The following is a 24,451-nucleotide window of genomic DNA, read 5'->3' as shown; positions in this document are numbered from 1 at the left end:
TAAATTTTACGCGTAAACAATGGAAATATGCTAAGGGGCGGCACTGTGGTGCAGTGGTTACACACACACACACACACACACACACACACACACACACACACACACACACACACACACAAGCATGTAGAAACTGACAGCAGGTGTGAGTCCACTCTGAAATGCATCTCCACCCCCCCGTTACCTGGGATTAGGATTAGCAGCACCCATCACTGGAGATGATGCACTGGGGCCTGCTGCTCATGGCTCAGCTTTTATTCACCAGTTAAGGTTCTTCTTTGATTGGTCCTTCCAGGTTAACATTGATTTATTTCTATTATAAAAGGCTATAAATGCCTTTTCATTTACATTTTATTGGTGAACCCTTGCCAGGTTATATCTTCTGCTTTGGTGATCATCACACAGTTTTAAGATTTAAATGCTATTCGGTATTTAGTTAGAGAACAATCAGTGTTTAATAATGCAGGCAGAACTTGCCAGAAACCAGAACTTGCATCCCCATAGATAGATAGATAGATAGAAAGAGAGAGAGAGAGAGAGAGAGAGAGTGAGCCAGGGTTAGGGGTAGTCTTGCTTCCCAACATCATGTTAGCTTGTGTTACCGTCTCTTTAAGAATGGCTCACAATCAGGTCTATACCTCTGTTGAACTAATGTCACATAAAGCTGTTTTCCTCTCATCAGATTGCCTGTTTGTTTCTCCCCACTACCTTCTAACAATCCACTAGCCAGTTCAGACATGGTTAATCCAGTTCTGGATTCACTTAATGCAGGGTGTCCTAATATGATTAGCCGCTTTAACCCTGAAGACAGCAGGGCCAGCAGGTGCAAGGGAGAGTGAGGCCGATAGGTGCCTCTGAAAAAACCCTGGATCGAATTCTGAAGAGTGAGACCCCCTGGCTTCTGAGAGGAAAGGGTCTTCCCATGGGCCCCTGACACTGACATTCAGGCTGTCCCATCTGCGAATAGGCTGCTAGCTGCACTCAGCCAGAGGGAACCCCGATGGCTTTGGCTCTAGAGGTAGCATGGGCTCGGCTGAAGAGCGTCTGCAAGCAGAACGGACTGCTCATCCTGTCCGTGCTGGCCGTTGTTGTCGGATGCCTGCTGGGCTTTTTCCTGCGCGCAAAGCACCTCTCTGAGCAGGTCAGTCCGCCCCCTTTTTGCCTCTGAGCCTCCCTGTATCCTGCACCCCCCACCACCAGCCTTTCCGCATTACAGTTTCTTTCGAATGCTTTGGCGCATTTCTCAAATGACTAACAAAGTAACATTTGCAAACCAACAAGTGTAATCCATACACCATAATGTCGCTTCTGCACAGCAGAAAATAGACTATGTAGTTTCCCACTGTAATAATTAGGGGTGTAAATCACAGCTTTCCTCACGATACGATACAGTATCGATTCCTTAAGCCAATGGTTCGATTTTTTTTGATACCCCAGAAATTCCCACGATACGATGCGATACGATACGATTCGATTCAGTTCGATACTGGGGATAGTAGTCGAAATGATGAAATTTCACACAATCTTTTACATTTCAATGGATTAAAAAAGGCAAATATAATTAGCATTTTATCATATTTTATTGGGAACTGTAAACAAAAACTAGTGTAGTCAAGTATGTCCCATAAATCAAGCAAAATAAAGTGCAATAAGGTAAAAATAAAAACTTTGGATGGATGTAGACTAACATGGTGAATAATTTTTATTTTGAATCAAGTCTTCTCCAGATAAATACAAAAGTGTAACAAAAAGTATGTGCATAACTGTCATGAGCTGCTCGTATGAGCCTCTCGTGTGCTAGAGGCTTCTTACTTGGTCCAGCTCCCCCATTCATTTTTATACCCTTTCTTAAGTTTAGTAGAAATAAATTGGAGGCTAACTAGGTGACTCGGTAGCTTGCAGCAGCTGGTGCGGTTGAACGCATCATCCATCCTCTATTTTTTATGCCATACGATCTAAACACACTACCTTTGCGATCGACCAGTAGATCGCGATCGACGTATTGGGCACCCCTGGTGCAGACCATGTATACGTCGGAGTGGATCGTGAAAACAATACTGGAATAGGCCAGAAAATAAAAAAGCATGTATCGATATTTATGCGGTCACATCGATGCATCGGATCATTTGACATTGAATCGATATATTGATACAAATCCATGTATTGTTACACCCCTAGTAATAATTGTACACCCAAAACTATATACGTTTCTGATCTCTGTGTTAGTTACCCCATGCAAAACAGTTAACCAAGCTTTGAAAATGATTTAGAAATATATTCCATAAATTGCAGTGATACGGCATTGTTGTGTTTTGGTTGCCACGTTACATTTTGTTGTTCTCGTATTGTCATTTTGCTGTTTTTGCATTATACAGAGCCATGTGACTTTTTTGTTAGCTATTGTAGTGCGTCTTGAGATCTGAAGAAGTTACACGTGCATGTGAGTGCTTTCTGTTGTCAGTGAACTTTACATACTGAAATGCAGAGCCTTGCAATGTTGAAACCGGTGTCTTTGGCATGAATAAGTATCAGTTTGTTAAAGAAAAATGATCAGTCTGTCACAATGAGAAAGTGGGAAGCGACTATCATTAAGAGCTGTGGAGCTAAGCAGCATACTTACACTGACATTCTGACAAAATAAGAATTTTGACTGTCATAATTAAAAGGATGCTGATTGCACTTTTCATTTTGGTGGCACTGAATAATTCATTGGTGTAATTATTTGCTGTAGAGACATGAGTTAATTGAGGAAAGTTACAGGTTTTTGCAGCTAAAAATAACATGAAAATATTATTGGTTCAGAGAGATAACTAATCAGATTGTAGAGGAGGTGGGTCCAAGCAATTAGAGGAGGCAGGATTAAAACATCTGATTGGTTGTCCCACCTCCTCTAATTCACTCACCTTTCATTCAGATTGGTTATCTCCCTGAACCAATAATTTTTCTTTCTGCTCTCAGAACATTTTTGTGTAAGTGAAACTCCCATTTCTGTAAAACACAGTATGGTTTAGCAGTAAAAGCCTGCAACTTACACAAAACAATTAACTCATGCATCAAAAGCAAATAATTACACCAATGAATTAGTCAATGACACCAAAATGAAAAGTATAGTCAGCATCGTTTTAACCATGAGAGTCAAAATGCTTAGATATCTTGTTTCTGTGAAGCAATGATAAATAAGAACATAAGAAATTTACAAACGAGAGGAGGCCATTCGGCCCATCAAGCTCGTTTGGGGAGAACATAACTAATGGTGTACTGCAGTGCAGAAGTGGCATTATAATGTGGATATTACACTTCTTGTTTTGCAAATGTTAATTGCCATTTAAGACATGTCCCAAAGCAATCAAGAAAAACTGTAATACAATGACAATTTCCTCAGAGTGATTTATAGGAAAATCCTTTAGTAGCATCCATTTATTTCTGAAGTGGTAATCGAGTACAGGCTCATGAGGGGGAGCTTGGAGCCCATCCCAGGAAGCATAAGGAATGAGGGAGGGAACTCCCTGGATGGGATGCCAGTCCCTCGCAGGCCACATCCACATATGCTGCAGGTAATGTTTTGATTACGGGTGGGAACAGCAGTACCAAGAATAAACCCACATGACCTAGGCCAAACATATGATCTTCACACACCTTTGGGGTGTGAATCTACCCAATCAATCCGTATATTACAGTTTTTCTCAGTCGCTTTGGTGCATTTCTCGAATCATCTTTAACATCAGCAAAACAGTGAGTGCATTTCTCAAAACAATTCGTACAAACAGCACCAAATGATGGATTACCTGCAAAAGCCTGTAACTTTCTAAAAATCCTTAGTTTATCCCTTAGCTACACATACTGTACATATACTGTAACACACAAACACAAACATATGTATACATATGTGCACACTATAAATATGCACACATATGTGTGTGTGCTACATCATATGTTCAGTATGTAACTGTATAAAGTAAATTTACTGTATACTATAAAATGCAAGTGGAATACTGTAATATGAAGCATTGGTACGTATACAATATTACAGTACAGTACACATTGTCAGATTACACACCTGTTGTCACTGCAAAACATTTTAATGATTTAGGACACGGTTGTTCTCTCATTCAGCTGTATCCTTTGACCGGCCTCGGCCATTGTAAGGCCATGACTGAGGACGTGGTCTACAATTGTGGCTCTTATTTCATCAGGACTGTGCCTCTGTTCTTGGCCTCTTCTACCTCTTCCTCTGTTTTGCCTCCCTACCCTTCCACCATGCAGCCTTACTCCTCTCCTTCTTATTGCCGATTGACTGGTTGATCACTGGTCAATCTATCACTTGAAACATTCCTCTCTATTAGTGAAAGTCAAGATTCAACTGAGAGCAATTCATCAGTTCAGGACACATTATTATATATATTAAAAAAAACTGTAATAGAGATAGATAGAGAATTTGCTTGACTTATTATGATAACTAGTTCAACCATTTTGCATGTAATGACTTATACAATGAACTACAGTAATGCCTAGATGTTTTGGGGGTAAGACAGAGTACCAGTACCAGTATAACACATTTTGACCAACATGTTATAAACAATCGAAAAAGTAGGAATCAGCAGGTGATTGTACATAATAATTTGCATAACTGTGCCAGAACATTTGCAATTTCACCAAAAGAATGAGACTTTGCATGTATGATGTGCACAAGTGACTCGATGTTGTGGAGGTTGTACAAGTAGTTAGGAAAATTTAATTTCTGATCCGAGAAAAGTACCAAAGAGCTTGAGAAAAAACTGTGAGAAACATTTGTCCTCCCACACACTTTTTGTAAACAACTTTGAGATTATTATACATGAAGGAACTATTTTGAGCTTGACATTTTACCAAAGAGACTCTCACACTCTACACCAGGGGACGCCCGTCTCTCGCATCCGTGCAGGTCTAAGTGGATTTTGTTCCATTTGACCTCTTAATTACACACCTAGATCGCAAATTGGATAACATCACTGTGACTATTGATCACAAATTGGATAACTTCACGGAGAAGCTCATGGCTTTGCAAAGGATTTTGGATGGCGGAGACCAGCGTGGACATTAGAGAAGCTGCGAAATTACAGCTTCTTGCCAGAAAACCCAAACAACCCTATCCTATCTGCTTTTGGCCTCGGACAAGGCCGCTGCTGAATTAACAGCTCCCCGGAAGAACAAGGCAGTGAGACTCTCTTGCATTCCTCTCCCCCAATCGAAAGAACACCTGGATACACACACACATATACGTACATACGTACAGATACGCACTCACCGCACCCTCCCCACATCCCACGCCTTCGCCGCTTCATACCCCCAGCGTGAACGGGCAGGTGAACTTGGCTGCAGGACCGGATGGCTGTTTGTCTATGCTGGGCTACCTCCACCTCCTCATTTCCCTCCCCTGTTGCAAGTTACGACTTTTTATGTTGTAAGGTGTAGTGACTATGTGCTTATGTGCTTATGTTGCTGAGGTGTTTTTTTCTGTTCGTACATTGTACTCCCTACTGGAGTACAGTCTGGGGGCTGTTTTTTTAATTCTCCTCCTCTCTCCTCATGTAATTCTGTTTTCTCTGTTCTTCCTATATCCCCCATCTTCCTGACCTGTCTACCCCCTATAATGTGATGTCTGTATATGTATGGTCGAGTTGATGGCCAGTTTTTCACTGGTACTTGTGACTAGTGACATGGTGTATTGCAACAGCAATAAAGGGTTTCATCATCATCATCATCATCATCATCCTTTTTGTTACTGATCTGGAATAACATGTAATTTGCAGTAGAAAGGAAGTTCTGGGAATCCTGGAGGTCCCATGCAATTGTATGTGTAGAGTTTGTTCTCTAGGGATTTCTTAAATAGACCCTTAAGCTAGTAGGTGTCTCTAAATCAGCCACAGTGTCTAAATGTGTTTGTGTGTCAAAGCCCTCTGATGGACTGGGATCCCATTCAGGTCTTTACCCACCCCAAACTGCCTGGAAACTCCTGACCAGGATAAGTGATGGGAACATCGATCTATTGGCATTTTTCTCTGGCAAAGAGGAACCATGCCATAGCTGAGCCGTACTGCAAAGTGACATTAAAGTGCAGTACCAATTTTCAATTTTCCACTGTAGAAGGGTCGGCTCGTTGCCAGGTTTGGAGAGCGATAATGACATAAAACTGAAGAGATGCTTGTTTACTCTGTGCATCATGATTTACTATTCGCCAATTCCCGCCATATTCTGTTAGAATCATAAGCTAGCAGAATTAGCATTCGCGTGCATGAATTTACATTACAAATCCATTCTGTTCAGCGATGAGTGACACTACAAAAAAATGAATAATACATAGGATATGCCGATTTTTCCTTCAGATAATCCATGCGTATTGACACAGATCACTGGTATCTTCGTGCATTTCAACAAATCAGATGGTGGTGATACAACCTTGGTTTGGTCATGGTTTCAGCTCTGCTAGTAGGCAGGGACATGTCAGCACGGGTACAGCTCAGGCGTGGCTCCCATAATTTACAATGGCAAACCTTCTCTTTGCGGTTTGGTTTGGCTTATCAGGGTGTTCATTTCTTTTGCTCCCACAGGAGGTGAAATATTTTCAGTTCCCAGGAGAGCTACTTATGAGGATGCTGAAGATGCTCATTCTGCCCCTCATCGTGTCCAGGTAATGATAAAACCAGTGGCCACCCACATCCGGAAAGGCTCACAGTTGCATCCATGCATTCTTCTGTTTAGACCAGGGGTCTCCAACTCCGGTCCTGGAGAGCTACTACCAAAGTCGGTTTTCAATACTAACCTGGCTTCTGATGAGCCGCACCTGTTGTCATGTAAATACCAGGGCCAGGTGCGGCTCATCAGAAGCCAAGTAGGATAGAAAACCTACTGGATAGTAGCTCTCCGGGACTGGAGTTGGAGACCCCTGGTTTAGACATTTCCACTTTGGAAGTACGACAGCTGTGTAACTGGTAAAATTGGCCAGTGCCAAAAATACCAGTGTACACTCCTTGCTAAATAAGCTATACAGGCTTAGGAAGAACTCTGGAATGGTGGGGAAGCACACAAAGGCGAAGGTAATGTAAGGGTAATGCTTTACATTAATTGCACCCTCATATTGCTTTCATTATGCATTCATAAAACATTCAGTGCACATTCATAATGCATCTATAATGCAATCATAGAACATTCATAGGCAACATGTAAGTATACCTTAGTCCAACATCTCAACTTCAATATACATTAATGACAAACATTAAACGATTATAAAGTTTGTTATTATATAATGTTCATTATTAATGTATATTAAAACTGTTAAGATGTTGTGGTATATTTACATCCTGCTTATGAGTGTTCCATGAATGCATTATGAAGGTGCAATGAATGTTCTACGAATGCATTATAAAGGCATTTTGAGGGTGCAGTTAATGTAAAGCATTACTGTCATGGTTGCGGGCATCTCGGGCACGGGAACGGGAACGGGGCATGGTGCACAAATAAGGGGCGGACGACCCACTTGCGGCTCCAGGAACAATTGAGGGGTTTATTAAACAAAGACAACAAAAACACAAGAAAACCAAAAAGACCACAAGGGGTCAAAACTAAAACAGGGAGGAATTTACTAGACTAAAACACACAAGGAAAACTAACTAACACGACACTAAGGTAAACTACAATTAAGGGAAAACCAGCGACAAGACTAGACAAGGGCATAGATGACTTGGACAAACCATAGACGAGTGTAGACCTCAGAGACAATAGTCCAGACACGACGCGATGAACCAGCAGGGAACAGAACAAAGGCAGGAACTAATATACTACAGGGGTAATGACTAACACAGGGCAGGTGAGGCTGATTAACAAAGACTAGGGAAACAGGACACAGGTGAAACCAATTAACTCAAAGACACTAACAATCAGGGAAACTAAGAATTAATCAAGGAAACAGAAACCAACACTAGGGAATAAAACAGGTAAAGACACAAGCAGGGGCACAAGGGACAAAACCAAAACCAACTACAAAATCAGACACAAGAACTAAAGAAACTCAAATGAAACACTAGGGAGCAAAATACAAAAACAGAGGAGGCGGGATTCGAACTCACAACAAGAGTGAACTCAGGACCGAGGGGCAAACAGACAGCACATGCTTAATGCATTGAGCCACGAGACCAGACAAGAGACATGGGAGAAACAAGGACTGACGTATGGACGGGATGACCAGCACCACCTGCTGGTCAAACGGGGAAGAGGCACGGAAGGACCACAGCGGGAGGCAGACCCTGACACATTACCAAAATATGTTTATTTTAAACAATTAGCCACGACAACACTCTTGGGCGTATCCACACAACATAACAGAGGCAACCATTTACTAAATAACAAACAAAACTACAACTACAAAACTACAAGAAAACACGCAATTCTGTTACAGTTTTTCTCAATTGCATTTCTAAAACATGATTTATGGCTGCACAACAGTATGTGCATTTCTCAGAACAATATGTACAAACTGCAAAACACAGTGTATTACCTGTAAAAGCAAGTAACTTGCTCAAAATGCTTAGTTTATGCCCCAAAAGCAAGTATTTGTGTCAGTGAAACTGTCAGTGCCATCAGAATGACAAATCCTTGCACCATTGCCTATGAACAAGATGGTCAAAGTGTGTGAACATGTTTGTAGTATAATTGTTTTACCTGTCTTGAAATTTTGATAAGGATATTGTTAATACTGTCTGAAAATCCATAAAGCAACATATTTTCTGTGTGGTATAACAATTTCTATACCACAAAGTTTCAAATTACTGAAATTACTGTTCAGTCACAGCTCTCTGTATCTCCTGTAGTCAAATGGCATTATTTGCAATCACCATGGCACAAATGCCCTCCATTAGTTGAATAGTAAAAAAGTGCCTTTGACCACCCAAGTGAGGTAGTCTTGCAGTCCTATTTGGACAGTATTGTAAATGGAGAAAATACATGCAGTAAATATAGCAGCGTACAATACAGCATCAACAACTATCATCAACTATGGACTCCGGATCGAATCCTAAAAAGTTCGAGTTCTGATCGAATTTTCCCCATAAGAAATAATGGAAAACCAATTAATTGGTTCCCGGCCCCCCAAAATTACACCTGAATATGTTTCTTTTAAGCATTTAAACACAAAATGAACAGTATAAAACAAGAAGAGCATTTTTTTCTTAATGGCTTCCAAAACGATAAAGATCTTATCCCAACATTACCCCTGTCCTGCCCCGATCGTCCGCTCCTTCTGTGTGCCACGCTCCCTCGTTAACCTCGTGGGGGATCCCCATGTGATCAGCTGTTTCTGGTTGCTGTCATTAGTCCTCTGTATTAAGTCCGCGTTTCAGTTTGTTTCCCCAGTCTAGAAGGGTCCTGTAGAGTGGAGCTCCACCGGAAATACGTCACCTCCACAGGAAACACGTGGCCTCAACTCTGTGTCACAGCGAATAAACCCTACCCTTAACCTTAACCCTAACCGGAGCTCCACTTTATGTCCTTAAAGATCACGTGTTTCCTTAGCCGCCCTTGTGCAGTTCATTTCTCTGATCTGACAGCCTCTTGACTTCACACAGCTGCTGGGAAGCATCATCTATTTGCCAACAAGCCAACATGTTTTTGTTTTGCCGTTTGTGCTAAGATCAGAGTGCGTTTCCTGTTTTTGGAAAGGAAAAATAAAAGTATCGAAACTGAACTTGGAGTAAAATATCCAACCATCTAACTGCTGGTGCCGGTTGGAGTTATGAGCCAACAAAGGGCACAAGGCTGGGATATATCCTGGATAGGATGCCAGTCCATCACAGGGCACATACACATACTGTGGGATGAACTCCAGCCCATATGGGGAGAACAAGCACTGGCAGATGTGGGATTTGAACCTCAACCCCTGTGGCATGAGGCAACAGTGTCACCTGCTCATCCACTAAATAAAAACATGTGAGGTATATTTCCTGGCCAGAGGTAGAACACAGAGATGATGTTCAGTTTTCGTTTGCGCAGTCCATGGTTGGGTTCTTGCGGGACCATGAGAACACACTGAAGACCACATCAGACTCAGGGTGACCAACAGAACAGGAATTTCCTGTTGAGCTGTTATGATGATTGATCATCCCTCAAATTAGAAGCACAAAGCGACTGATGCTGGCAATTACCTTGCACCCTCCATCTTCTTTGCCTCTTCAATACAACAATAACTCAAGGATGTCCATGACTGCAGCAGCAAATCTTCTAAAAAGCCCAATTTCACTTCCATATTTAGACATGTGACATTCGGCGATGTTCATTAAATCTGACATTTCCAATGTTACTGAAGAGTTTGTACATCTAAAAAAACCTGAATATCACTAACGTGAAACGTGAAAATAACTGTGACAAAGTTTAGATTGAAGAGAGGAAGTTTTTCCTCTCAGTCATAAAATTCATAAGAGGACATAAAATGCCCTTGGTAGAAATGCAGAAATCTGCTGTATTTTAAAAATATACTGTGTTTCTTTTTTGCACTGTTAATTTGTTCTCTGAGTGTTATTTTGTTTTGCCACTCAGGGTCACTGTAATTTAATGGTGCATAACTCAGACAATGCAGCTTAAGCACTAAACCTCATAGAGGCTTAAACCCAGAGCCTCTGTATCACAAACCCAAGTCTCAGCTCATCTGCTTTTTTAACAGTGTGTGGGGAAAAAAACTATATGTGTGGCCCAGCCAGTAAAATTCATAATCAGAATCAGAAAACTGATCCGATGAGCACAGAGGTCAGTGAATGGCTAGATGAATGCGTGACCATGGGTTATAAGCAGTAAACAGGCTTCATGTTGTGTCATGGCTGGATTAGTATAAGGCTGTTGTTTGCCCTCAGTACACTAATCTGCATGTGTGGCTGGGGGAGGTTAGTGGACATTACAGGCCCTTACGTTCTGCCTCCCCCGTTTCCCCAGCCACAGAGAATGTCCTGCATGTTTGCCTAACAAGCCTCTAACCAATAGTAGCACAAGAATTCATCAAGTAACACTTAGCCCTGAATGTTTTTAGCAAAGCCCTGAATCTTTTTTTAGTTCATTATATGTGTAATGTATAATGTTGTTTTGTTGTCATTAAACACCAAATTCAAAGCCGCAATGGATACAGAACCAGTGCATATTGAACGTAATAGACGGACAGAATTTTGTACTTTTAAATCTTGAACTCCAGCTCAGCAATAGGGTTGTAGGCTAAGCCGCAGATCTCCCCTTACCCCAGAGCCGCCACTCAAAAATGGTGAGTGTCAGATCAGAGGGCATAGAGACACGGCAACAGAGCCACTTTAATCTCACAGTCAAGTTAATCGACTTCAGTGATTCTCTAACATTTCAGCATTTTGTGTGTGATTTAAAGCTTTGGAATTAGACATTGGACATGTATTTCTGCATTGTGTGGTAATACGTCACCCAGATCTTCTAAGGCAGAGATTCTCAACCATTCACCCACTGGGGGGGAGGCAGGTCTCCTTTGTAAATTTTGACAACCAGGGGGGTATCGCACTACATTTTTTTCCAGCTGAACGATCGAGTCCCTGTGGCAGTCTAAATCACGTTTACCAACAGATCCACGGCCCACTACCCTGATTGAGTAAAAATGCACCTGTGCTGCAGCAATTTCAAACTAAGCTCCAGGATATTGCTGCATAATTCCCCTGGGTCCTAAAAACCCTACACAAATTGCCCTTCAAATTTCTCCCATGTGTCAGATTAGATTCTCATTTTGTGTTGTTATTCAGCACTGGTTAAATTTGCTTTCAGGTGACCTATTTTGAGTCAAGAGCATCTGGCTGCAGACTTCTGCCAGGAGGATCTCCACTGTGGGGCCGGAAACTCCACTCCTGGACATGATGCTTCTAAAGAGAACTCAGTAGGCTGGATTATTGAAGTTAGTTCCCAATGTAGGACTAAAGTCATATCCAGCGCTATTATGGAGGGCACGTGATTCCACGCCCCCTAGTGGTGGTATATTCTCTGGTATACTGAAAAATACAATATAATCTAATATAAACTGGAGATAATAATAATGTGCTATCCTATATTATTATAATACATAATGATTTATTATTAGTAATAACAGTACTTATAATGCTATAATTCTGTATATAATTTTTGTAATATTTAATATACACATTATACATATATAAAATTATACTAATTTATAATAATGCTATGACAATTATTAACAATTGTAATATCTCCATTCTATACTTTATGCTTCCATTCCCGAAGTTTGCATAACGTCATGTCTGGCCCAGGAGTGGAGATCATGTGATTTCTGGCCTCACAGTGGATTCCTCCTAGTGGAGCACGCCCAGTGTTCTGCAGCCAAACCCTTCCCTTTTGAGTTGCTGCTAATGAATTATTTGAATTGCAAAGTCACAGACATGTTGTGGGATGTGTGAAGCTAGCCATTATTACAAAAGACGCGTGTTTTAAAAAAGAAAGTGTCTGGTGGTGGAAATAATGCATTATAATGGTCGGTATAAGCATTAAGGATGCTTTGTACTGCATTATAAAAGTATAGTGAATTATAGATGAGAGTAAAGCATTCATAAATTCATAAAGGATTCATTATGCATAATAAACATGGCTATAATGCGCTATGCCTTTTTATAAACATGTATAGCCATGTTTATAATGCTTTAGGAATGCATTATGAATGAGTTTATAGATGACTAAAACATGGCCTTAAGTAAAGTGTCTGAGGCTGCCCTGTTTTTTGATGCCACTATGTGATGCTGCTTAAATTTTGGGGCGATCTGTCTCAGAATTTTATCAGTTGCAGGTTGTTATCCATACAACCCCTCTACGAAGTTTTAAAAACATCCATTAAATACTTTTTCAGACTTTAGAGTTTTAGGCTCTCTCTTCCTCTCTTTCTCTCCTCCAATTTCTTCTTCCACTATTGATTTCACCAGCCCCCTAATCTCTCCACTTCCAAAGATTCCAGTTTGCTCCGCTGCGTCCCCTCCATTTTGCCCTGTGCCTCCAAAAGTGGTGGCCCTACGGCCCACCAGGCATGGGTCCCTGAGCTGGTCTGGGGTGGTGGCCCTCCGGGGCACTGGGGATGGGCCCATGAGATGGTCTGGTGTGGTGGCCCTCTGGCACACTGGGGATGGGTCCCTGAGCTGGTCTGGGATGGTGGCTCCCAGTGCACCGGGGATAGGTCCCTGAGCTGGTGTGGTGGCCCCCGTTGCACCGCAGATTGGTCCCTGAGCTGGTCTGGTGTGGTGGCCCTCCGGGGCACTGGGGATAGGTCCCTGAGCTGGTGTGGTGGCCCCTGGTGCACCAAGGATGGGTCCCTGAGCGGATGTGGTGGCCCCCGTTGCACTGCAGATTGGTCACTGAGATGGTCTGGTGTGGTGGCACACTGGGGATGGGTCCCTGAGCTGGTCTGGTTTGGTGGCCCCCCCAGTGCACTGGGAATGGGTCCCTGAGCTGGTCTGGTGTGGTGGCCCCCCGGTGCACTGGGGATGGGTCCCTGAGCTGGTCTGGTTTGATGGCCCCCCGGTGCACTGGGGATGGGTCCCTGAGCTGGTCTGGTTTGGTGGCCCCTTGGTGCACTGGGGATGGGTCCCTGAGCTGGTCTGGTTTGATGGCCCCCCGGTGCACTGGGGATGGGTCCCTGAGCTGGTCTGGGGTGGTGTGGTGGCCTCCTGGCAGCTGTTTTCCCGCTTACTGATCTCTGCTGCCCCAGACTGGACCAACCTGCATGACCTGCTTCTTTTAATGCACCACAATAGATCAGCGCCTGCTCTCCTACTCATCCAGAAAAAACCCAAAACAAAACAGAACAAGAAGAGTCCCGAACAGTGGTTCATGTTGGGTATGGTTTGCCTGCGGCAGGGTTGTCATTGGTGGGGCATGGCCTTGGGGCTGCACGCCTCTCCCTCTGGCCTGCCCACGGTGCACAGGGAACCCCGTCTATCTTGGTTGGCCTTACGACAACCCTCCTCCCATTCGGTCTCCCTTTTTGTTCCTATCTCTCCTCTCTTCCATCTGTACCTTCTAATGTATTGCTTCTATCTTCCCCAACACAGACAACGCATGCTCATCATCAAGGGGGATGACATCACTTAATGGTTATGTCATTGTATTATTATTATTATTATTATTATTTTGCATGCATTTGAGTTGGTTTTATTATTGTTATTTTTTCCATTTCCTTCTATCCAGTCTCTCCTTTCCACAGTTTGATGACACCTTGTTGTATGCCTTTGACCCTCCAATAAAAAAAAATAAAAAAGACTTCAAACTGAGTAGGAGGCTAACCGCAGTGTTCTGTGGTCTCTCCTGCAGTCTGATGTCTGGCCTTGCAGCCCTGGATGCCAAGTGCTCGAGCAAGCTGGGCATCATGACCGTTTCCTACTACTTGTCGACCACCTTTTTAGCGGTGGTGGTGGGCATTGTCATGGTGTCTGTGATCCACCCGGGGGGCGTGGCTCAGAAGGAAGATGCGGAAAGCAGCAGGAAGCCCATTATGACCTCTGCTGATGCGCTGCTTGACCTCATCCGGTAACAGCAGGGCTCTGTGCTCAGCAGACAGGAAGCTGAAGCTGAATCTTTCTTCATGAGTCATAGATCCATGTATGCCCTGAAATGTGGGCGGCTGCTTTGTTTGCTATGAGGAAGACTAGACTTGTGTGTGTTTATCCTTAGTTTAAAACTGACAGGCGCACTTGTGAACTTTTATAAAAGCAAAACAGCAGCATTCTCAATGACAGAGCAGAAGCAAAAACAACCACACAAAAAATATAATATGAATGACAATTAGGCCCGATCCCAAATCTACCCCTTACCCCTACACTTACCCCTACCCCTCCGTTTGGCGCGTTCACGTGTAGGGGTAGGGGTGTCTCAATTCTCTTTTGATTGGAGGGGTAGGGGTAAGGGGAAGGGCTAGATAGCCCTCGAAACGAAGATTTTTCGGGACCTCACTTCAAACGAAGGGCTAAGAGAAATTTACAACATGGCTGCCCACTCGAGCAAGCAGACCCATAAATGTTAAGTAATTTTTGCCATTAATAAGGATTTTTATGACATTTTTTCATTACATGTATATTACCATCAATCTTGTGTTTGTGTTTACGGTGATGTTCTGTAAAGAAACGTTTGAAAAAAATCGCTAAAGTTTGCTTGCGGATAGCACTGATTGCACAATATTAGGAAATATATTTTTATGTCATATAACGTTACCCGGTAACTGACTGCATGTTGTAACGCGTTGTTTTGTTTTGCTTACGGCCATATGTGTACATGTAAATGAACGGTGCTTACACTATTCGTACTTATTGCAAGATGACAACATTTTTGTAAATTATATTCTGTATAGGGACAGCTGAGGAAACCCGAAGGCTCATACGTTTTCGAGGTGAAAACGAACATCTGTTTTTAAAGTCCAAATACGGCGCAAAAAAACTTCGGGAGTGAGTAATCTTTACATGCTACGATGCTGACGGCAACATCTTGGAGTTTGTGATAAACATCGGAGCATGTCCTCTGACGTAACGTTAGGAGGTAGTGACAATGGATGATGACGTATAACAGTGTAGTAGTGGTGTCCCATTTCTTAGGGGAAATTTTTTAACCCTACCCCTTTCCACTTCATTTCAAGAGGCAAGGGGAAGGGGTGAGGGGTAGGCAAAGGGGTAGAAAATAGAATTGGGATTGGGCCTTAAAGTCACATATAACAGCTCAGGGAACTGAATTATTTTTACTTTTCAGCTGCAAGTAAAGTAAAAAAACATGTTTCCATATGCATCTTTCAAAAGGGGCCACTGAATCCACTGATCACATGTTCATGTGCTTATAGTGATTCTCAGTTCCCTCTAAAAATGCCTATTAAATTCATTTTACCAGCAGCCTAAAAACATACTTGCCCAACAGATTAATATCATTAGGATTTAAGAATTTTTAAACATTTTTACCGAAGGCAAAATAGTATCTTATGAAATGAGCGTACCAGACGTGAGCTCTCCTTTCACTCCCCAGCTTGCGTGTTTAACCATAGGGATATCACACGCCACTGAAAAGTTCAGACTTTTCTCTTTTGTCTCTTTTGTTATAGTAACATGTTTCCAGAAAACTTGGTACAAGCAGCTTTTCAGCAGGTAGGTGACTTCAGGGTAGTTTGCAACAATGACATTTACAAAATGAAATTGAGGAAGTTACATGATTTACATTTATTAGATGCTTTGCTCCAAAGCATTTCAAAAAACATGTTCAGCCAGGCCGTAGAGCAATTGGGGTTAAGGGCCTTGGTCAGAGCCCAACAGTGAAAACATTCTGTTGACCCTGGGATTTTAACCAATGACTTTCAGCTTACAGACACAACATCCTAACCAACAGAGCCTGGCATGATAACCCCACACCCTGATGGTTAAGGGTTAAAACCCCAGCTTGCCTTCAGTCCCGATATATATGCAATTTTGTGAACTAGTGTTGGAAAATTGCCTGAACTGCAATTTCCATGTCCATGTTCAAAGTGATGACAGGACAGCAAGATCAGTCAACATAAAACATTAGGTTAAGGGCCTCACTTCTGGATGTGGGATTTGAACCCACAACCATCCACACAAAGGCAGGCATGGCTGACTTACTCAGCTACACATTGCTCCAATGATGGATTGATATGAGTGTTACAGCCTTATACACATACATTATTCATACAACCCACTGTGTGCCCAACTACATGTTCTGTGTTCTGTGTGCAGAATACCCAGTAAGCCAGTCAGAGTAATGATAATCTGCTTTACAGTATCGCACCCGGATCGTACCCACGCTAAAGACGCCCAGGCCCACTGCCAGCCACAGTCCTGCAGAGCCTGACCCTCAACGGATCTTCGTCTATAACATCCAGGCTGCCAACAGCACCGACGTACAGAGCTTTTCCCTGGACCTAACGCCGGCACCCGACATCATCTTCCGCACATTCCCGGGCACCAGTGAGGGCACCAATGTGCTGGGGCTCGTCATCTTCTCGTCCATTATGGGTACGGACACGGTGCAGCTGGGCAGGCTGTGCAACAGGGTGGCGGGGGAAACCACCGCCCCCTAGTGATGCCTAAAAAACAGGGTCTTTGGAAGATTGACCTCTCCTATAAACAAACTAGTGATTCAAAAATGTGAATGTGGAGTATTGATAAATAATATCAACCTACCCACCGCAGTGGAACAACCAGAGAGGGGCGAAAATACATCAGAATGTATTTTGATACAAAACACGGTAAAATACACTACATAACACAGCCAGCAAGAAAAGTATCAAAATAAACTACAGTATTTTGTATCTGGAAAAAACTAAAACAGATTTTGCATACCTATGTCAGCCTGTTCCTTCACATGCACACTGACTCAAATGGCAAAGCATTACAGCAACATTTTTTCACTGCTTGATAAGACGCAATGCAAATGTGGAAATGTGAACACTCAAGGATTCCACTGAGAAAGCAATAATAACAGATTCATGAAGACTCGTTTTTTTGTAATTAATTTGACAAAACTGCGTCTTTTTTTCGCAGTACAGATGCTAATAAACCAAAAAACGAAATTTAAAATGGAAAATGGCAAACACAATTTAAGAGCTTCGCTCACCAATTTTAAACTCATCTTAAAAAATGAATAGGCCTGAAATGAGCTTGTGAGTCTTTAGCTTCAACAAAGGAGATTAACTTCTACAGCTTCCTTCCTGTTCATGCACACATATTTATCATCGCACACATATATTATGGGGAAAGTATTTCTTCTATTTTCAAAATATAAAAATAATGACAATGGTGAAGATGAAAATGATGAGACAGTTTGGCTTCTCCTAGGCATAATGCTCAGCAGAATGGGCGCCAACGGCAGTGCTTTGGTGAACTTCTGCCAGAGCTTGAATGAAGCTGTCCTGAAGATTGTCGCCATAGTTATCTGGTTCGTATTGCTTCTCAGTCACTAGCTTTCAGATCACCGTGACAATCACTGTAGTGACATGAGGTCAACGAAACACTTATAAATGCTGTCACAGCCAGACAAAGCAGCCGGAAATTAAGGCGGTCATGTTCCTGGTTAGGTACTTCCCCTTTGGCATCGTGTTCCTGGTGGCAGGAAAGATCCTGGAAATGGACGACCCCTCTGCCGTGGGTAAGAAGCTGGGCTTCTATGCCATCACGGTGGTCATGGGACTGGTGCTGCACGGCCTCATCATCCTGCCCTCCCTCTACTTCCTCATCACCAAGAAGAGCCCTGTCGTCTACATCCGTGGCATCCTGCAGGCCTTGCTCATCTCTCTGGCCACATCATCCAGGTAGGTTCACAGACACGCCCTGATCTTCGCGAGGTCAACACACCCCTGGGTCAACAAGGGTGGGGATTGCATTTCACTTCCCTAACCAATCACAGTCCTCATCATATGACATCGTCACATTAATTAAAACCGTTTTTTTCTGTCAAGCAGCAGGGTGCACTCATTTGTAAAGTTCTATGTTTTATTTTGTAGGCTTTTTGTTAAGGGACATGTCATATATACAAAACATAAGAACATGCTTACCTGCAAAGGCTGTACAGAGCGATGTAAGGGTGTGCCTTTATTTCATGATGATCATAATAATAGCATCAACAAGCAGGAGGTTAAATACCTTGCTTCAAGGCCCAGGGATATGTGGTTATTCTACCGAGGATGGACTGAAAACGACAGCTTCTGATCACAGACTCAGAGGCTGAGCCATGCTCAAGTTCAACAGCTGGAAGCCTTGAGTTTGAAAATGAGGAATAAAATGGCCCTGGATGCTGGAGAACGTGGACGTTACAGTGGGGCTCATCCTTCCCCAACAGCTCTGCCACGCTGCCGATCACCTTTAAGTGCCTCCTGGAGAACAACCACATCGACCGGCGGATCATCCGCTTCGTGCTGCCTGTGGGTGCCACCATCAACATGGACGGCACGGCGCTGTACGAGGCCGTGGCTGCCATCTTCATCGCCCAAGTCAACAGCTATGAGCTGGACTTTGGGCAGATCATCACCATAAGGTACATGTGACGCTGTGTGGGAATGTTCAGCAATGTCAAGAACCAGGGGGCTTCTGGAATCTGTCGTTACCTCAAACTAACGTTTATATATGAAAAGTACCTCCCCAAAGCTGTCTGTAGATTTTCCACAAAATTTGTCAGGCTCAGCAAACTTGCTATTTAAAGAATTTATCACAGTTAATCTTTAAATTTGCTTTCAAGCTCAGCATTTCCAAAAGTGTATTTTGATGTTAAAAATGCAAACTTCGTTTAATGCTTTCTCTTAACTGATAGTCATGCATGGTTAAGAAAAGCTTTTCTTTCATAACTGGGAAAGAAAAATCCCAATAATCATCTTCCATTCTTCCTGAAAATTTGATTTAAGCTCCCCGTATGCCCTGCTGTGACCAACCTGCTATTTCCACCACCAGCTATATTGCGTATTGATTTTTTTTGTTGTAAGTAAGGTTGCAAACCAGTACTAGAGAAACATGACCTCGTAATCCGAACTAGAAACAGGACATTTTAAGCAGGTACCATCTAAAAAAACGGCACATGTCAAAAGGGTAATTTTTAAATTGATTTCCCATCTTGAATGCACAGCTAACTGAATTGATGTACTGTAGGTCTGCTTTTCAGAAGTATTGAAATAACCAATTCCTATTGTATACAACTCTATCTGAAGTAGGAGCAACAATCCTAGTGGGATTAAAAAACTTCTGTGGGTTTAAGGTCAAATTTTAGCAAGCCAGTGGTAAAAAAAAAAACCTCATTGTTCACATTCACAAAGGAAGGGTAACATTAAAAATAACAATAAAGAGTTCCCTTCAGTGGTTCACTTTCCTATTGTTTTGATTATAGTCTTCTTATGCTTCACAGCATCACAGCCACCGCAGCTAGCATTGGTGCTGCAGGGATTCCACAAGCTGGACTTGTGACCATGGTGATTGTCCTAACATCTGTAGGACTCCCAACTGATGATATCACTCTCATTGTTGCAGTAGACTGGGCTCTGTAAGTATATAGTCCCATTGGTCATCCTTAGCTATGGTTCTAACGCATTGAATTCCTGGCTTCATCTTTAGAGGCTTCATCTTTGGAGAAGAAGATTAATCATGCTGAGGTAGTGGTACAGTGTGGCCTCACGTTCTGCTCTTCTGGGATTGGCCCGCAGTGGTAGGGAGGTGGGCATAAACTGACATTTGACAGCACAAGTTCCCAATGGCTAAGTGGAGGAGGAGCTCAGCAACCTGGGTTGTGCTGTTAGCAGCGTTGGTGCTAATTTACACTGACGTCCAATGCCTTTGTGCTGCAGGGACAGGTTTCGCACCATGGTTAACGTCATGGGCGACGCTCTGGCCACTGGAATAATGGCGCACGTGTGCAGAAAAGACTTCATCAAAGAAGAAGAAGAGGTATGCTCTTTGATATTGTTTCACCTTATGTGAGACAAGATAGCGTTCCTTTCCATAAGCCATAAGTGAAGGATAGCCAGTAATTAAGCCAGCAGTGTCATCTTGGATGGCACGTTGTCTTACACAGCTCATATACATAATGTTACTCTGTCTGCTTGTTTCCATCTTCGAAATATAAATCGTCTTCGTCCGCCTCTTTCACCAAACTCAACTGCCATACTTGTTCATACTTTGGTCACAACACGTATTGATTATCGTAATTCTCTTCTGTCCGTTTTGCCTTAAAAATCTTTACACAAACTTCAATTGGTTCTGAATTCAGCTGCTCGTATCATTACTAGAACTACTTCTACTAATCATATTACTCCTGTTTTTCAGGAACTTCACTGGCTTCCCATTACGTATCGCATTCATTTTAAAATTCTGCTTTTGACTTTTAAGGCTATTCATAACCTCGCTCCATCATATTTGTCGGAACTTATTCATATCAATATACCATCTTGTAGTTCCATACACTCGTCTGACTACAATGGGAGTTAGAGCTTTTAGTTATTCTTCAGCCTATCTGTGGAACTCTCTCCCATCGGACATCCGCAAGATTGATTCCATTAGCACATTTAAAAACTCATTTGTTTAGGTTGGCATATGCAGTTTAATTTTTTTTTACTTAATACTTTTGTGCATTTTAATTGTGTAATTTTTTTTTAGTTTTGTGTATGTTAAATCTTATTATGTTTCATTATGTATTTTGTATACTGCGGTGTAAAGTGACCTTGGGTGTTTTGAAAGGCGCTGGAAATATGTATTATTATTATTATTATTATTAGAATTATCTGGGTGTCTTAATGACAAAAAGCATTTGACTATGGGAATCCAAAACAAAGACTTTAAAACACTTAACAGAAAACATTTTGGACAGAAAATTGCCAGCTGGCAGCTGGCAATCTCAGCCCCAGAGGGGCAAAGCTACAGTGCCACACCCTGAGCTGCCATGCAAACTGAGGTTTATTTCCATTGCTGGTTATGTAATTGTACAGGACTGAAATGTAAGAAATGTTTAAGCACCTGAGAATAATCAGTACTGAATCACAACAAAAAATTCTTTAAAATATTGGGTAATGTAACTTCATAATGCATTTATCATGCATTCATAGAACATTCATAAGCAGCATGTAAGGATACCTTATAACCCTAAAATACTTTGACAGCTGTAATATACTTTAATAACAAACATTATATGATTATACTATTCTAATGATATTGATGTATATTAAAGCTGGTAAGACGTTGAGGTATACTTACAAGCCACTTATGAATGCTCTATGAGTGCGTGATGAATGCATTATGAAGGTGCACTGAATGTAATATGAGTGCATTATAAAGGCATTATGAAGGTTTAGTTAATGTAAAGCATTACCAAATAATGACCATCTTCACACAGTAATGGAATGCAATAATGCAATGACAACGCAATCCATAAACTGTGCTCAATTATGGACCATCTCTAGTTATGCTGCATGGTCACAGTCACGGCAAGGCAAGATATACAAAGGATATACAGCTAAAGGCAATCAGTCTGAACCAATATTATTATCATTTAGATTTCTTTTAATTTAGTTAAATTAACGGTCTTCTAAAGGCAATATACTGGACTAAGTTTCCTTGAATGATCTTCATCAAGGAGGAAAGGTGTATGAAGTATCACTTTAGTTAAAGAGAATTAAATAAACTGTAACAGGAAGTATTTGTTGTTTGTTTGTATTTTATTTCCGTTTCAGAAGCAATGTTTTCTTACAGTTTTAGTTTTCATTAATAAAAGTAACCCAGGCCTGACAGAGTCCAACCTCTGGCATCAAAACTCTAAGCCAATCATTATCTAACACTCTTCCAGACTCCACTGATCAGTGAGACCAAGCCCATCAACAGCATCCAGAAGAACGGGCACTTACAGACCCCCCTGCTGGGCATATCGAGTCACATCTCCCCAGAGGTGGCACGCCTCATCCAGCTGGAGGAGGGGGTGCGGCCCATGGAAAAGAACAAATCCCCATTGGATGGGAGGGACAACAGGGACTACTGCTGTATCGACATGGATGACTTGGAGACCAATGTGTGAAGCTGTACAACAGGGTGGGGCTGTAGGGTACACAATGCTGCTTAGGAGGATCCCAGCTGGAAAGAAAATCCCAGCAATCGATCCAGGAGAAACAGACAGGCTTTAAGGAGAAAAGCTCCATGAAGGTTTAAGGACCATTCCAGGCAATCCATATGGGACACTGGTCCCATCAAGGTGGGACGTGAAACAGTTGCATGGGGAGCAGAAGCTAACCGATCTGGTCCAATCCCACAGGAGAACTACTGTAGCTGACTATGATAGAACACACACACAGCTCGCTGCATAAGGGGCTGCAGACTGATTACAGTGCCCAGGCAGACCCTTGTCCATTGCTGAAAGTGCCTACAATGAGCGCATGAACGTCAAAACTATACCACTGACCAGTTGAAGAAGGTGACCTGGTCTGATGAGCCACGTTTTCTGTTACATCATGTGAATGGCCAGATGCGTGTGCATTGTTTACCTGGGGATGAGACTATCATCAGTGGAATGCTCTAGACAATGTTCTGCTAGGAAGCCTTGATATATACCACATATACCACCTACCTAAACATTGTTGCAGGCTGTGTACACCCCTTCATGGCAACGGTATTTCCTGATGGCAATGGCCTCTTTCAATAGCCAAACACATGGAAAAATTCTTCTGGAATGGTTTGAAGAACATGAAAAGGCTGTGATGACTTGGTCTCCAAATTCCCTATATCTCAATCCAATTGAGAGCCTCCATAGAGGCCCCACCTTGCAGCTTACAGGACGTACAGGATCTACTGCTAACATCTTGGTTGAAGATGCCTCAGGACACCTTCAGAGGTTTTGTGGAGTCCATGTCTGAACTTGGTACAGCTGTTTTTGTGGCATGAGGGCAACCTACGCAAGCAAGTGGTTTAAATGTCATAGCTGATCAGTGTGTACATATTATATTATATTATATTATATAGAATAGTATGACAGACACATGTTGCCTCTGTTTCTTTTTAGTATACAAATGAACATACAAAATTTTAAGTCTCTAGTTTAACATTCACAGTTCGCTATAGTTTTCATATTTTGTTACTATTGCATTTTTTCTGTGCTGTGGATGATATAAGCAATGAACAGCAGCAGAATATTCTTGTCAATAACATTACAGTTTTTCTTGGTTGATTTGGACAACTTCTCTAAACAGTCCTGAGGTTCTCTCGACTGCTTGTGCATTTCTCAAAACAGTATGTATACTGCAGCACAATAATTTTGATAGCCAGCAAAAATTAATTCATTCAAAACCTGTCATTCATGTTTCAAAATGCACCTTTTTGTCAGCCATTTAGTCAATACCACCAAATTGTGAAATCTCTGTATCATTGCCTAAAGCAGAGGTGATCAATCCTATCCAGAAAGGGCTGCTGTGTATGTGGGTTTTCGCTGCAACTCCCTAATTAGATTACTAATTAGAGGACTGATTGGCTAAAGAGTCCCCACAACTGGGTTTGAACAGCTGACCTAAAGGTTATCTCAACATGAAAATATACTATGAAAGTATTTTAAAAATTAAAATTTAAAATGTACAGCATATTTTGTTAGGTTTTTTTTTGGAAAGGAGGCAGCCAATTCTACATCATGGTTTGTCTTGTCGCTCCTGCAGGTCTGGCCACATTTTCATTTACATCACATCTGATATTCTCTCTTGTAGTACATCAAGAATGTGCTGGGATGTCATCACAGGCAGCATTCATTGCATCGAGTAAAGACATGTGGTTGTATGGCTGATGATAGCTAATTTTGAATTTTATCAATTTTTGTTTTTATTAGTTCCCTTATACCTCACTATTGAAGGAACATTTCTGACAACTGAATTAACATTTTTGCATGTGATGACTTACACCATGCACACGTCTAAATGTTTTGCAGAGTAGACCTAAAC

At 42.0% G+C, this 24,451-nt stretch overlaps 1 protein-coding gene across 1 annotated transcript; it reads left to right on the top strand.

Moving 5' to 3' along the window:
- Positions 1-997: 997 nt before the first annotated feature.
- On the top strand, positions 998-22,551 carry slc1a7a (solute carrier family 1 member 7a). The gene is made up of 11 exons (XM_023818753.2): positions 998-1,138; positions 6,585-6,664; positions 14,332-14,547; positions 16,100-16,142; positions 16,790-17,024; positions 17,847-17,946; positions 18,086-18,319; positions 18,847-19,041; positions 19,900-20,034; positions 20,336-20,435; positions 22,327-22,551. The coding sequence occupies exons 1-11, from the start codon at positions 998-1,000 to the stop codon at positions 22,549-22,551; spliced, it is 1,704 nt and encodes a 567-aa protein (XP_023674521.1).
- Positions 22,552-24,451: the final 1,900 nt, after the last annotated feature.

The sequence above is a fragment of the Paramormyrops kingsleyae genome, chromosome 21 (genome assembly GCF_048594095.1).
Source record: "Paramormyrops kingsleyae isolate MSU_618 chromosome 21, PKINGS_0.4, whole genome shotgun sequence".
Lineage (NCBI taxonomy): Eukaryota > Metazoa > Chordata > Actinopteri > Osteoglossiformes > Mormyridae > Paramormyrops > Paramormyrops kingsleyae.
Note: the sequence above shows the minus strand (reverse complement) of the source record. Positions and strands in the feature narration are given on the sequence as shown.